The 14,181-nt window shown below is 40.3% G+C and overlaps 1 protein-coding gene across 18 annotated transcripts in view; it reads right to left on the bottom strand.

Annotated features, from left to right (window-relative positions):
• Positions 1-14,181, bottom strand: part of OSBPL6 (oxysterol binding protein like 6) — a 213,549-nt gene that overhangs the window by 84,309 nt on the left and 115,059 nt on the right. For 16 of the 18 annotated variants that reach the window (XM_086718972.1, XM_086718970.1, XM_086718976.1 and 13 more), the window contains one exon: positions 7,341-7,559. In XM_086718972.1, the coding sequence (XP_086575098.1) occupies positions 7,341-7,442 (102 nt within the window). In that variant the 5' untranslated portion in view covers positions 7,443-7,559. Of the gene's footprint in view, positions 1-7,340; positions 7,600-14,181 lie in introns of all 18 variants that reach the window. The other 2 variants (XM_086718971.1, XM_086718973.1) reach the window with 1 other exon arrangement.

Below are 14,181 nucleotides of genomic sequence, written 5' to 3'. Positions count from 1 at the left end.
ACTGATAACAGACACTATCATCTGGTAATTATGCATTCCAAATCCTAAATTCTTAGAGCAATAGTGTCTGATTTTCTGAAATGACCTGTTAATGATACAAATAAAAAATAATCAATGGCTCCAAACAGAGGCCTCACCTTTATTTATTTTTATGTTTTGAGAGAAAGAGAGAGAGAGAGAGCAGGGGAGGGGCGGAGGGAGAGGGAGAGAGAATCCCAAGCGGGCTCCATGTTGCCAGCACAGAGCCTGATGTAGGGCTTGATCCCATGACCCTGGGTCATGACCTGAGCTGAAATCAAGAGTTGGATGCTCAACCAACCGAGCCACTAAGGTGACCCTAGAGGCCTTACTTTTAAAAATGCAGATCCTTGGGGTGCCTGGGTGGTGCAGTCGGTTGAGTGTCCGACTTCAGCCAGGTCACGATCTCGCGGTCCATGAGTTCGAGCCCCGCGTCAGGCTCTGGGCTGATGGCTCAGAGCCTGGAGCCTGTTTCCGATTCTGTGTCTCCCTCTCTCTCTGACCCTCCCCCGTTCATGCTCTGTCTCTCTCTGTCCCAAAAATAAATAAATGTTGAAAAAAAAAAAATTTAAAAAAAAAATGTAGATCCTTGGGCCTAATCCCAGAACTACAGAAACTGTCTCAACAGGGTGGTCTCAGTCTCATATATTGTAAAAAAAAATTCTCTAAAATATGTAAATGTAAGAGTAATTATCAAAACAAACAAACAAATAAAATCCAGTCAGCTGGTCATAAACTTAGCCTATTATATAATGTTACCTTAAAATAAGTAATATGACTGGGCAATAGTAACTCCTGTTTTTAAAAAAAAAGTTATTGGAGGTGTCTGGGTGGCTCAGTTGGTTAAGTGTCCAACTCCTGGTTTTGGCTCAGGTCATGATCTCATGGTTTGTGAGATGGAGCCCCAGGTTGTGCTCTTCCCTGGTAGCACGGAGCCTGCTTGGGATTCTCTTTCTCCCTCTTTCTGCCCCCCCCTCCCCCCCGCTTAGAATAAATAAACTTAAAAACAAAATTTAAAAAGTTATTGAAAACAATAATTTGAAAAGATATATGCACCTCTATGTTTAATGCAGCATTATTTACATAGCCAAGGCATGGAAACAACCCGTGTCCATCTATAGACAAATGGATATGGAAGATGCGGTATACATACACAGACACACATACCTACATACATACACAATGGAATATTACTCAGCCGTAAAAAGCATGAGGCTGTGCCATTTGAGACAACATGGATGAATCTAGAGGGTACTGTGCTAAGTGAAATAAACCAGACAGAGAAAGACCAATACCATATGATTTCACTCATAAGTGGAATCTAAAAAAAAAAAAAAACCCATAAGAAACAAACAAAAAAACTCAAGACCCCAACTGAATTAACAAACAAAAATCAGAATCAGAGATTATAAGTACAGAGAACAAACTGATGGCTGCCAGAGAAGAGTGGGGTGGGACATTGGGTAAAATGGGCAAAGGCCAGCGGGAGGCACGGGCTTCCAGTTGTGGAATAAGTAAGTCACAGGGACAAAAGGCCTAGCATAGGGAATACAGTCAATGATTTTAATAGCAATGTATGGGGACAGATGGTAGCTACATTTCTGGTGAACATAGCATAATTTACGAAGTTGTCGAATCATTGTGTTGTACACCTGAAACTAATTTAACATTGTGTGTCAACTATACTCAAATAAAAAATAAATAAAATAAAATAAAATGTTACCTCCCACCCCCAACAATATTTTTAATATGTGTGCAGGACACTGCCAATGCTTTGCTTTTGTCTGATGCCATTTCCTTCATAAGCCTCAAGTCATTTATTCCACCATATAATCACCATCAGCAGCAAGCAGAAAAGTCTGTGTTCTTAGCTCCCCCCTGCCACCTTTGGACCATCCCTCTTCCACTCTCAAGATCTACTCTTCTTGGGAGACAAGGAGCTCCCCACTACACTACTTTCTTTGTCACCTCCCAACCTCATGACTATTCCTTCATAGTTCTCAAGACCTCTGGAGCCTGGTTCCCAATCTGCCTCTCCATGCCAATCCCTCATTCATTTATTCATTCAAATATATTCTGAGCTATACCATATGTGAGGTATTGTGGGAGGTGCTAGGGGTACATTATTGAATGAAATAAAATCCCAGTTTTCAGGGAGCTTACAGGTCAGTGACAATCAAGAGAGGAAGGGGATACAGATATGAACAGATAAATATGTAACCTGTCAGGTCGTGGTTAATGCTTTAGAGACAAATAAAATGAGGTACATAGACAATGAGTGATGAAGATATGCAGGGTAGGTCAGAGAAGGCTATGCAAAAAGGCTACATTTGGAAATGAGTCAAATGTATGAGCAAACCTGGGGATGCCTGGAATGAAAAGCAAGTGAGGCTAAGAGGGTCCAAAACATAAAGGCCTCGAGGTGGGAGCACAACTGAGGAAAAATGCTAGAGAGATCTAAGTGAAGGAGAACAAGGCAGGAAACGGGATCAGAGAGGTAGGCAGAACCAGATAATGAATGACCCTGTAGGCAATGGTCAGCAATTTAAGTATTATTTAGAAACAGATGGGGACCAATGAAGGGTTTGGAGCAGTGGAGTGGCTTGCTCTGACTTAGGTTTTGAAAGGATCACTCTGACTACTCTGTAAAAATATGACCTGTACGTCAGGCAACAGTAGAAGCAGGGAAACCAGCTGGAAGACTATGGCCATCATCCAGGTGAGAAATGATGATAGCTCAGACCAGAGTGGAGAGGGAGGAGGTGGTAAGCAGTGGTCAGAACCCAGGTACATCTGAAGGTAGAACCGACAGGATTCACTGAGGGTTTGGAAGCAGGTGTGAGAAAAAAACAAGAAGGATGACTCCTGGTGAGGTTTCTGGCTGTACCAAAAGGAAGGACAGAGTTGCTGCTTACTGAGATAAGGAAGACTGGGAAGGGGCAGATTGGAGAGGGAAATTAGGAATTCAGTTTTGGACATGTTAAGTGTGAGATGTCTTCTTTTTTTAAATTTTTTTTAAATGTTTATTTTTGAGAGAGAGAGAGAGAGAGAGAGGGAGAGAGAGAGAATGAGCGGGGGAGGGGCAGAGAGAGAGGGAGACACAGAATCCGAAGCCTGCTCCAGGCTCTGAGCCATAAGCCCAGAGCCCAACGTGGGGCACGAACCCACGAACTGTGAGATCATGACCTGAGCCGAAGTTGGGTGCTTAACCAACTAAGCCACCCAGGCACCCCGAGATGCCTTCTTAACGTCCAAGTGGAGATCACCCTTGGTAACTTCAATAGCACTGTGGTTGACTTGATATCCAGGATCAGGGCTGGCAATTCAAATGCCTTCTGGGGCCAGGCAGGAAACATACGTATTGAAATACAATAAGGAGAGGTAGGGGACTGTGGCTGATCAGAGGGTATATGCCCCATCTAAAGGGGAAGCTACTCCTGAGCCCAGTTTAGTGTTGCCATTTGCAATCTGGGCTCAGTATTCCTAGATTTTCCAATTTCTTAACAGAAAGAAGAATCTGGAATAACAACTAAATCTTCGGAAAATAAAAAAAAGTTCCACAACCTACTATATTCTAGAAGTATTCAGTTAAAGTTGTAACTCACTCGTTACATTAGCTGCCTGATGTATATTAATATACATTAATTTATTAACGCATATTGCAAAAAGAGACCATGTTTAGCATTTCTCTAACTTCTTTGACAATAAAATTCTCTTTTTCATGCAACATCAAGGGGAAAGCATTCTTTGGCATACACTGGGAAATGCTGGTTTCTATGTAAAACCTAGATGTCCTAAGCAACTCCTTTATATCCTTTTTGAAAATTTTAGGGCATATATTTCTTGCAGCTTATGAATCATTATTGATCTCTCTCTCTGTTTTTGTCTCTCCCTCTCTGTCTCTCTTGCACACACACATACAGTTAATTTTGTTAGATGTTCTAACATCAAATATCAGTCTGGAATGAAATGTAAATGGAGCATTTACTAACGTCTTCCAACTTGTTAAATACTAAGTGGAGTCTTGACCCTCTTGTGTTGATGAAGAAACACTCAGTGAAATCACAGGGGCAACGAATCACTTCATTTCCTAGCTCCTCTCCCTCCTTCACCTGTTGTGCTACATAATTTTGCCACAGGAAGGATAGCCAATTACTACTATGCACTTGGCAGATGTTCTTTGTTTTACTTATCTCTGAGGAAGGAAGAAGGGAGAGGACAAATAAATCTGGAATGGCAAATCTGTAGTACGAAGACAAGACTAATACCACTGCAGCCTTTAAAAATATTTTGTAGGATATATTAAAATATTTGAGGTGCAAGGCTTGTCTCTGAAGAATTAGAGTGTGTCTTTTGCTTAAAAGAGTTTGCAACACAGTTTAGGAGATCTGTACACAAAAAGATAAACAATATGAAAATATCAAATATTGTCAAAAAGTTCTATAAAAGTTCAGAGAAGGGAGAGGGCAACATGAGGTCACGTGGTCAGTGGAAGTTCACGTGGGCCAGTCCTTGAAGCACAGGGAGGTATCAGGTCAAGATAAGTGTAGTGGGAATATTCCGTGCAGGAAAGACAAGGGCAGAGACAGAGATAAGGCAGTTTTAGGAATGGTGCACACATGAGACTGTACAGAGTAGGAGGACAATGGGACGCTGAGGCTGGATCAGATCTTGGCGGTCATGGGATACCAAGTAAGGAAATCCGACCTTAACTATGTTGGTAAACAAGAGTCTTTAAAGGGTTGTGAGCATAAATCTGCCATGTTAAGGAAATTCAACCTCAGGCCATAAGGGAGACAGCGAGGCCAGAGTACTCTCCAGGATGTTGGGTGGAGGTGATGAGGGTCTGGGCTAGCGAGTGGACAGTGCAAATAGAAAGAAATGATCACATTATAAAGGATGAAATAATCAATAAAATTTGTTCACCTACTGAATGTGGGAGAATCAAAGGAGAAAGGAATGGCTTTGACCCTGGGCCCACAAGAGAATGATTATCCTGACAGCAAACGGGCTTATATGTATTAATTTAAGATGCAGTGGTAAATAAAGGTAGAAATGCCCAATCAATTAATTAGTGATCTAGAACCAGAACTTGGGAATGACAGGCAATGTGCATTAAGGCATCGCTGAATTCTCAGCTATGTGCTAGATCATGTCCTATACGATCCATTTGCATGAATGATGGCCTTCATTTGCATAGATGTCAGTTAAACCAGGAGAATGGTAACATTTAATGAAGACTAATTTATCACACCTCCTCTATGTCCCTTCACTATGAAAACAGCCACACACAAAAAGAGGTGCATATAAAAACCAGTGCCTCATATTACATCACAGGATCACTCGAATTTCCGATTTCCATAAAAACCTGGATGTTAGTAAGTGACTGAGATAAGGAAGAAAAAACAGAACTACAATTGTTCTTTATTCTCTCCCCTGAGAGAGATGAACAAGACACAAAACAGGAGACAGGAAGGAAGCAGAGAAGAAAGTATTTTGGGGAGAATTTGCACTGAGATGAACAAAAACTAAACTCTCCTTAAAGACAACAACCATTTGAACATTGTCTCTTACTTTTCTAAAATTCATTATCAATTTACAGTCACGCTACTTTATTCCCATCATAAAACTTATCATTCACAAGCCAGCCAGGAGTCCCAGATTCTTCCTTTAGACTCCCTCTGCAGCCTCGGGTCTCAGTTTTTCCCTGTTGTTTTGCACGGCGGCCCTGGAGCTCAGGTGCAACAGGCAGATCAACAATGCATGACAGATGTTTCCGCAGCCCTCATCAGTCTTTTCCATTTGCCACAATTCTCCAGGGTGACCTGGGTCGATCCCGTCCTTCCCGCAGCAGCCAGGAAGGCCACACTGCTTAAAATGTCTCTTGGTTGAAATGCCCAGGGCAAGGAAAAAATGGAGAAGCCATAACAAGAAAGGACAGAGAGGCAGGTAAAGGATAAACTGGAATTGCAAACTTAGAAAGCATCTCAACATGTAGTTGCTATTTAATATAAATGTACTTTCATTCATGGTACTTTTGCTTTCTTTTACTATACGAATGCAGTGCAGTAAATGTATAATTGGGTGTAATCACAGATTTAGTTAATGCTATAACTGCTTCTCATGAACAGAACGTAGATGTCCTGTTTGAACTCTATAACGCGGGGCACCAGTGTCAAAAATATCTGCAGCAGAAATATCTGCCTTAGAATCTATGAAAGATACACATGTAAGGAATCTCTGATTCTTACAGATTCCCCATGAATCTCTTGCTAGAAATGGGAGGAGGGGGTGCTGGGAAGGTAGACAGACTGAAAGTTCCCTAAGGGACCCCACTCCCTCAACAGTGCTTCCCCACCATCTAGAAGAATGAATTCACACCTGGATTGGCTATCTCAAGACCCAAGTCTATGCTATGGACCATGAATGAACTCATGTTCATAGTGCTACAAACTAGACAATATACCTTGAACACACAGAATAGGGAGGAAAACTCCTGCAAGAATAATTTACTCAATGAATATCCTTCACAAGGGAAATTTTTATAAACAGTTAACTAAACCTGTTTACTGTGAATTTCCAGTTACACAACAAAAAATCCTATCACAAGATAATGTCATAACGGCAAAGAGCAATACTGAGACATGCGCTGGGCAAAACAGCTGCCTGTTTGGGAAATGAAGAAAATCCATATGGCCGATTCCCCCACAACTTTGGCACATAGAACAGCCACTGACGTGGCAACAAAGTACCTCCGTAAACAAAAACAATGTACAGAATTGGCTCAATGGGATAATTAAATAAGAATTCATTTTCTCTATTGGCTCTAAGCATTACCTGAGCTCTCACTGCTCTTAATTCCCCAATGCTACAATTTTATTTGTATCCTAATTCCTGAATCTGACTGTTAACCAGATTCCACGAAACCCAAACAGAAGTTTGTGCAGGACAGGCCAGTGACAGACTTGTAGGAAGAAGGCCTTTGGCAGGCTCACATCCCTTTCCACCTCCACGAATAGACAGCAGAGCATTTAAGTTCTGAAGCAGTTCCCCCTCTTCAGGTGCCCAGAGAGGAGGAAAGCAGGGCTTCTCCTAGCCACCCTGCCTGTGGTCTACACTCTCAAAAAGGATCCTAAATAACAGAGAAACAAGAACAGGATCTTCATGGCATCATCACGTAGATCTACAGGAAACAGTGAGCCTTCCTGTGGAATAAAAATCTTCACAACAAAATTTCAGGATTAATCAGCAAGCCCACCATATCCTAATGGTACTGTATTTGAATAAGATAACAAAGTGCACTTTGGACCATATTCTCTTACCTGCCGACTGTCCCTATGGGAGGGTGTTGAAGAAGAGGCACTTCTGTGGGTTGGAGTGGATGTTTTATGAGCAGGGGATATGCCCTTCTCGTCTGAACTCATAGCTGCAGTTGGAGTCTAGTTGTATGCGCTTAAGACCATCCCAGTCGTGTCTCCAATTCACAGACAAAGAAGTAGATGAGTTTTCAGCTTCAGTTCCATTTCATGAATCAGGTTTGACTAGAAAACAGAAGGCAAATAGTGAAGGCGTCCAAAATACCTACAAGCAAAAGAAGCAAGAAAACCTCATGTAATTAAAATACAAATACAAAGTCATTATATTTAGGAAAAATTACCAACACGTAGTGAGAGGAAGAACTCTGACACATTAGGAAATACTTCTTCTTCCTCTAGGTTTTACGTGGAGGCTAAAGGTGTTAATATGAAAAAGAAGGCTGTCAACAAGGAAAATGGAAAGAAACCACATGCCAAGGTCATATTCTTCCCTACCATTCTCTTTGTTTTAAAGCAGATTACATGGTCCCTCAGGCCAAAGTACCCAAAGTACGTCAGTTTCTTCCCCTGAAAGTTAAATTTCCATGCCCAATGGATCATAAGAGCTCAGCCCATGTCTGTCTTCAGTTGAGTTCAGCCAAGTCATGTATGTGATGTTAAATCCAACACAAAACAGATACAAAAGGCAAAAAAGGGTTCACACATTTTATGCATTGTGTGATCCAGCATTTAGGAAGGATCAAGAATACACACACTCAGTTATTTGCACCTCAAGATCACAGCACATCTACATATGATTCTCAGCTCAGAAAACAACAAGCTTTCAAGTACCTACAGATTGACAGGCATGTTCTGAAACCGGATAATGCTCAGATTTCCTTCCATTTATCCTCAACCAAGAGCCACTTCATTTTTCACTTGGATTCAAATAAAGAAAGCCTGCATTGTAAGTAGTAGGACCAAAAACTTATGCCTGAAAGAAGCATCGTTCAATTGGCAACACAGGTTGTTAAAAACTAATTTTTTAGGGGAGCCTGGGTGGCTAAGTTGGTTGAGTGTCTGACTATTGATCTCTGCCTAGGGCATGATCCCAGGGTCATGGGATCAAGCCCTGCATCAGGCTCTGCACTGAGCATGGAGCCTGCTTAAGATTCTCTCTCTCCCTCTGTCCCTTTCCCCTGTTCACACACTCTCTCTCTAAAATTAAAAAAAAGGGGGGGGGGGGCGCCTTGGTGATTCTGTCGGTTAAGTGACTGACTTTGGCTCAGGTCATGGTCTAGTGGTTTGTGGGTTCCAGCCCCACATCAGGCTCTGTGCTGACAGTTCAGAGCCTGGAGCTTGCTTCGAATTCTGCGTCTCCCTCTCTCTCTACCCCTCCCTCACTCATGCTCTTTCTCTCAAAAATAAACATTTAAAAAAATAATAAACTAAAATTAAAAGAAAAAATTTAAGGTAAGCATGATGGTGTAAGATGAAAAGCTTACCCAAAGTTTTCTTCATCCAAGAAAACAGAAAACCAAATTCTAGCCCCTATTTTAATGATAGTACTCCTTGAAGGAAGCACAGAAGACTTCGGTAAGTTCTATAGTGCAGGTTGGAAAAGAAAGCTCCTGGCAATGATCAGAAAGCAATCTTAAGGCTAAAGAAAAATGGGACCTGAATTTGAATCCAGAGGAAGAGACAGTCAATCAAGAAATCAAAAAAGAATAAAGATGTCTGAGGATACATGGTGAGAGGAACTCAATGGGTCTGGAGGTCTGAGGTATCCCTGATCCAGTGTGTTTGAGCTGAGGTCTGAAGGAGAAGCACGAGTTAAGCAGGTGCCTGGATATTTGGCTTGGTATGATCAAGAAGTTAGTGCTGCCCATAATGATCAGAGAGTGGCACGATGGGTCAGAGAGAGGCAGGGGCAAGGCCTTGTCAACCATGTTCAACTTTTCTATTTTTATCATTAAGGCATAAGAAGCTATAAAGGAGTGTGCTATAACCAGATTTGTGTGTTTAAAAGGATACTTTGAAGGGCACCTGGGTGGCTCAGTCGGTTAAGTGTCTAACTCTTGGTTTCTGCTCGGGTCATGATCTTGTGGTTCGTGAGTTTGTTTGAGCTCTGCATTGGGCTCTGTGTTGGCAGTGTGGAGTCTGTTTGGGATTCTCTCTCTTTCTCTCTCTGCCCCCACCCCTGTTAAAATAAATAAACATTTAAAAAAATAAATAAATAAAAGGATACTTTGATAGCCACGAGGAGAACCAAATTGGGGAAATACAGGGGGTGAGGGAGACCCAATCAGGATGCAAGAGATAATGGATTAGAGAGCTGGCAAGAAATTCAGCATCCAGTCTTGTCAGCTGTAACAGGGTATGAAGGGGGGCAGTGGGGAAGAGGAGAAGACAGGGTTGAGGAAGACTCCTAGGTTTCTGGTATTCTGAGTGAGGTCTGGCCAAAGGAAATCAGGATTGGCAGAAAGGCACGAGTATGGTTTCAACCCAATGAGTTTCAGGTATAACTGAGGCATTCAAATGGAGATAAACACTTGGAAATGTAGTCCCTAGCTCAGAGAAATTTAGGCTATAGACAAATGTTTAAAGATTATGTTTCTGATATAAATGTGTTGTATGATTTATGTACAGATCATGTAAACTCTGCAAGTGCAGGTACATTTTACACAGGCCTACAAATAGTTATTATTTTCTAAATCTGCAACAGTACGTTAATGGATTATGTGACCCTGAATGTGTTAATCAGGATTTTAATGGCACCTGGTTACAGAGAAGATTCAAAAGAACAATCCCAATAATTAAAAGGCAAATTATTTTAAATTGGGAGACCTGGACTCTCTAGCGAATAAAACTTAAAATCCTTTCTTCAGATTTCAACTTCATTATCACCACCACTTATCCCCCAAATTGGAAAACTTTCTCTGGAAACAAAATTAGTCTTTGGACTAACAGAAATGTAAAGAGCTGCAGTGCTCTTTCCTTGGCTGGAGATCAGCTTGCATTGAGTATTGTCAAAAGGCAGTGATATACCGACATGCGATAGATGATCATCCAATCCTTTTGTTTTGTGAAGGTAGTCTAATTAAAGCGTGACTGAAATTTCTCAAGCCGAGCTGTGATGCCAGCAAACAGAAAGCAAGAACACTGCTCAGGTCTCTGACTTGAAGTACTTTCTGGTCCAAGATGTCTTACAAGCCGCTGATACTTGAGCTAAAAGTATGGAGGTTCTGTGAGGTATTCACGTGTCCCCAAGGGATGAGGTTGAAACAACCAAACCAATTAGACTGTTATCCATTTGGAAGTAAATTCAACCCAAGCTACATCAAGAGCCAACATTTCCTCTTTTGAACTTTTTTCTTTTGATTTTTAAAAAAATTTTGTTAATGTTTTTTAATTTATTTTTGAGGCAGAGAGAGAGCATGAGCAGAGGAGGGGCAGAGAGAGAGGGAGACACAGAATCCAAAGCAGGCTCCAGGCTCCAAGCTGGGGCCCGAACCCATGAATCGTAAGATCATGACCTAGGCCAAAGTCAGACACTTAACTGACTGAGCCACCCAGGCTCCCCTTGAACTTCTTTTTCTTAACTGCGCCCAACTCCCAACTGCACTTTCCCCATTAATACATACCAAATGCTAATACCTTGGTTTTTAATTTAAAATGACATTTTCAGGGTAAGTTGTCGATGATGAAAACGCAATCTTTTGGTTGAATTACCATTATGAATATCTTGAAGAATACCAAGAATAAGAAAAGGCGATTTAGAGAATTTAATTCACTCTAAGAATCATTAAAAAAAAAAAAATTTTTTTAACGTTTATTTCTGAGAGAGACAGAGAGCAAGCAGGGGAGGGGCAGAGAGAGAGGGAGACACAGAATCAGAAGCAGACTCCAGACTCTGAGCTGTAAGCCCAGAGCCCAACACGGGTTTTGAACCCAGACCACAAGATCATGACCTGAGCTGAAGTCAGACGCTTAACGGATGGAGCCACCCAGGCGCCCTAAGAATCATTTTTGACATTACTGTTGTTTTATTAACTTCTGATTTTTTTTAACAAAGAGGATTTTGAGTACCTAAAGTTGAGTGAGATGACCTTTAAAGTTCATTCCAATCTGATTATCAATCAAGTGTTTAATCACCTGCTCTATTTCAAAGTGTATTACAAAAGTAAGTCTAAATTCTATTAGTAGGCTATACCTATTTACTCTTTACTCCTAAAGTATTAGTGTGACATTAAAAAAAATTACTTCATCTCTATCAAAGCACATTTTCAGAAATTGCCTAAACAAAATCCCAAGGTAAAGAAAGACCATAGATTTTATTTTATTTAGTTTTTTGAAAGACCATAGATTTTAAAATCAATACCAACATAATTTCTATACTCTATGAGAAAAATATTGTTGCTGCAAATAACAGCAATACAAGAGCTGAACATCTGATTTTCCTGTCTTCTTCCCCATTCATATCAGTGGGATCACTACAATTGTTTGTAAGTGCTATAACATTTGCATTTACACTGAGTGACATAAAATTCAGATTTATGACCTAGAGACCTGACTAAAGCATGAGGTGGCAAGGAAGACTTCTACAAGCTGCTGTTCACAAGCATTATAAATTGTATGTGTTCAGAAAAACATCTGGAACTTGACTATGTCAGCGGGGCTGAGTTGTGACGTGGTAATATACAACCACAAAATCTCAAGGGCTTACAAGAAAGGTTTATTTACATGTTTTATTTACATGTCCTGTAGAGTTCAGCTGCAGCTCTACCCTGTATCAACCCCCAAGTGATGAAGGTAGAACCATGAGACAGTTCTTAGGTGCAGGTGGAACATGTCACTTTCACTCACATCTTATTGGCCAAAACAGGTCACATGGCCAAACTGAGGTTGACGATGCATGAAAGTATAAAGCATCCAATATAAGGCAACAAAAAATACTTGGGACAATAATCTACTATATTCACCATAGAAAAAGATTAAGCTCAGATATAAATATTTTAATTGACTCTAGTTTCGTCAACCTAAAAATAACCCTAGTTAACATTTGATTCTATCTTAACCAAAGTAGGAAAATAATGTCCAATCTATCTGCAATATGCTTTTTTCAACCAACAATATATTGGTAACAGCCTTCTTTGTGAACAAAGGAGCTTTAGTATCATGGCTCTTAATCACTACGCATGAGGCCACCACACGGATATACCATGATACGTTTATATTCTGTATATTTTGAAACAATGAAATTTATCACGGGAGAGTTCATAATAATTCCGTTTGCGTTTGATTATTATATAAAATGATCCTCTTCATTCATTTCAATACTTTTTTGCTTTATTTGGTATCATCTGCTCTCTTTCTGGTTGCAAGTGATTAGTGAAATTTGTCCATCCTTTTACATTTAAAGTTTCTGTATCACTTTGTATTATGTATTCCTGTAGTAAAGATCATGTTGAGTTGTTAAAAAAAATCTAATATTAGCGAGATTTTTCCCATTTCCATTTAATATTATAACTAATAGTCGGCCTTATCCCTGACAAATCATGCTACACTTCCTATTTTATGGTTCTTTGTTTCTTTCAATGCCTGATGGCTTTTCCTTTATAATCTGCTTTTCCTTATAATACTGATTTTAAGATGGTTTTAACTGAGTTTTATATTTGCCATTACTGTGAAAGATAAAATTTCCCTTGTAACATTCTGTTTCCCTTCAAGTTTCTCTAAATCCTGCTGGAACCTACAGTCTGTATGTGACAGTCAAGAGTAAAATGGTATCCTTCTAGTAGCCCCTGCAATATAAAACCTCCCCCACACCACCCTACCTCAAAACTTTCTTTTCCTAGTCCTTTTCCCAATCTTGGTGATTTAATTTGAAATTTTAGAGAATTACACTTAGTATTCTAACACAACATGGAGGAGCTGATACCACTTCTGACTGGGGCCAACCAGAATCTCCAAGTGTGAAGACAGCCTGGAAGAATTAAGTAATACTTTTTCTGCTCTTTCTCAAATAGCCTCCTTTTCTGCAACAGCAGCTGAGGTTTGCCACTATCAAGACCTGGCTCAGTCACTATTTTCCTGAATTTGGGATGCAGCCTTCATAAAATTAGGGTCTAGTCCTTCATGGTTTTGACATTAGGTTGTGTTTTAAATTAGTATCTGGGTTGTTGATGGTTTGTCTTTTTCAACATCTGCATGACTATTTACAGAGAATCAAGAGGAGCCACAGTAGATGTGGCACAAGCCACAGGGACAGGGCAATCCTATCATCAACTGATCTTATCAGTGCAAATGTCATTGTACTGCTGGATGGAATAAACTAGTTTTCCAATCAAGATCATCACCAGAGCAATGAATGCCTATCATCATTATATATTACAGTCATTACAATGTCATTTACATTAGGTTTTTTTTTTCTCCCTTATAGAGAGAGGGTAGGGAATCTTTTTATTTCTAAGGTCATTAACGCACAAAAAGAAAAAGAAAATCAAGGAATGCTTTCATGAAGATAAACCAATCACTTCTAAAAGAAAAAAAAAATGGTGGTATAAGATATTTGATAAACATTTTCCTAGAAAATGACTAAAAGGCAGAGGCTAAAAGGATTTTAAAAAAAATTAAAAAATCAAGTACTTTCACTAAAGAATAAATGCCATGAGGCGCCTGGGTGGTTCAGTTGGATAAGCGTCCAACTTCAGCTCCGGGTATGATCTCACTGTGAGTTCGAGATGCACATTGGTCTCCAGGCTGACAATGCAGAGCCTGCTTGGTATTCTCTCTCTCTTCCTCTCTCTCTGCCCTTCCCCTACTTGTGCACGCTCTCTCTCTCTCTCTCTCTCTCTCTCAAGAAACA

Source organism: Puma concolor, chromosome C1 (genome assembly GCF_028749965.1).
Source record: "Puma concolor isolate L17-30 chromosome C1, mPumCon1.1.hap2, whole genome shotgun sequence".
Lineage (NCBI taxonomy): Eukaryota > Metazoa > Chordata > Mammalia > Carnivora > Felidae > Puma > Puma concolor.
The sequence above is the reverse complement of the archived record's forward strand: the minus strand, read 5'-3'. Positions and strand labels throughout refer to the sequence as shown.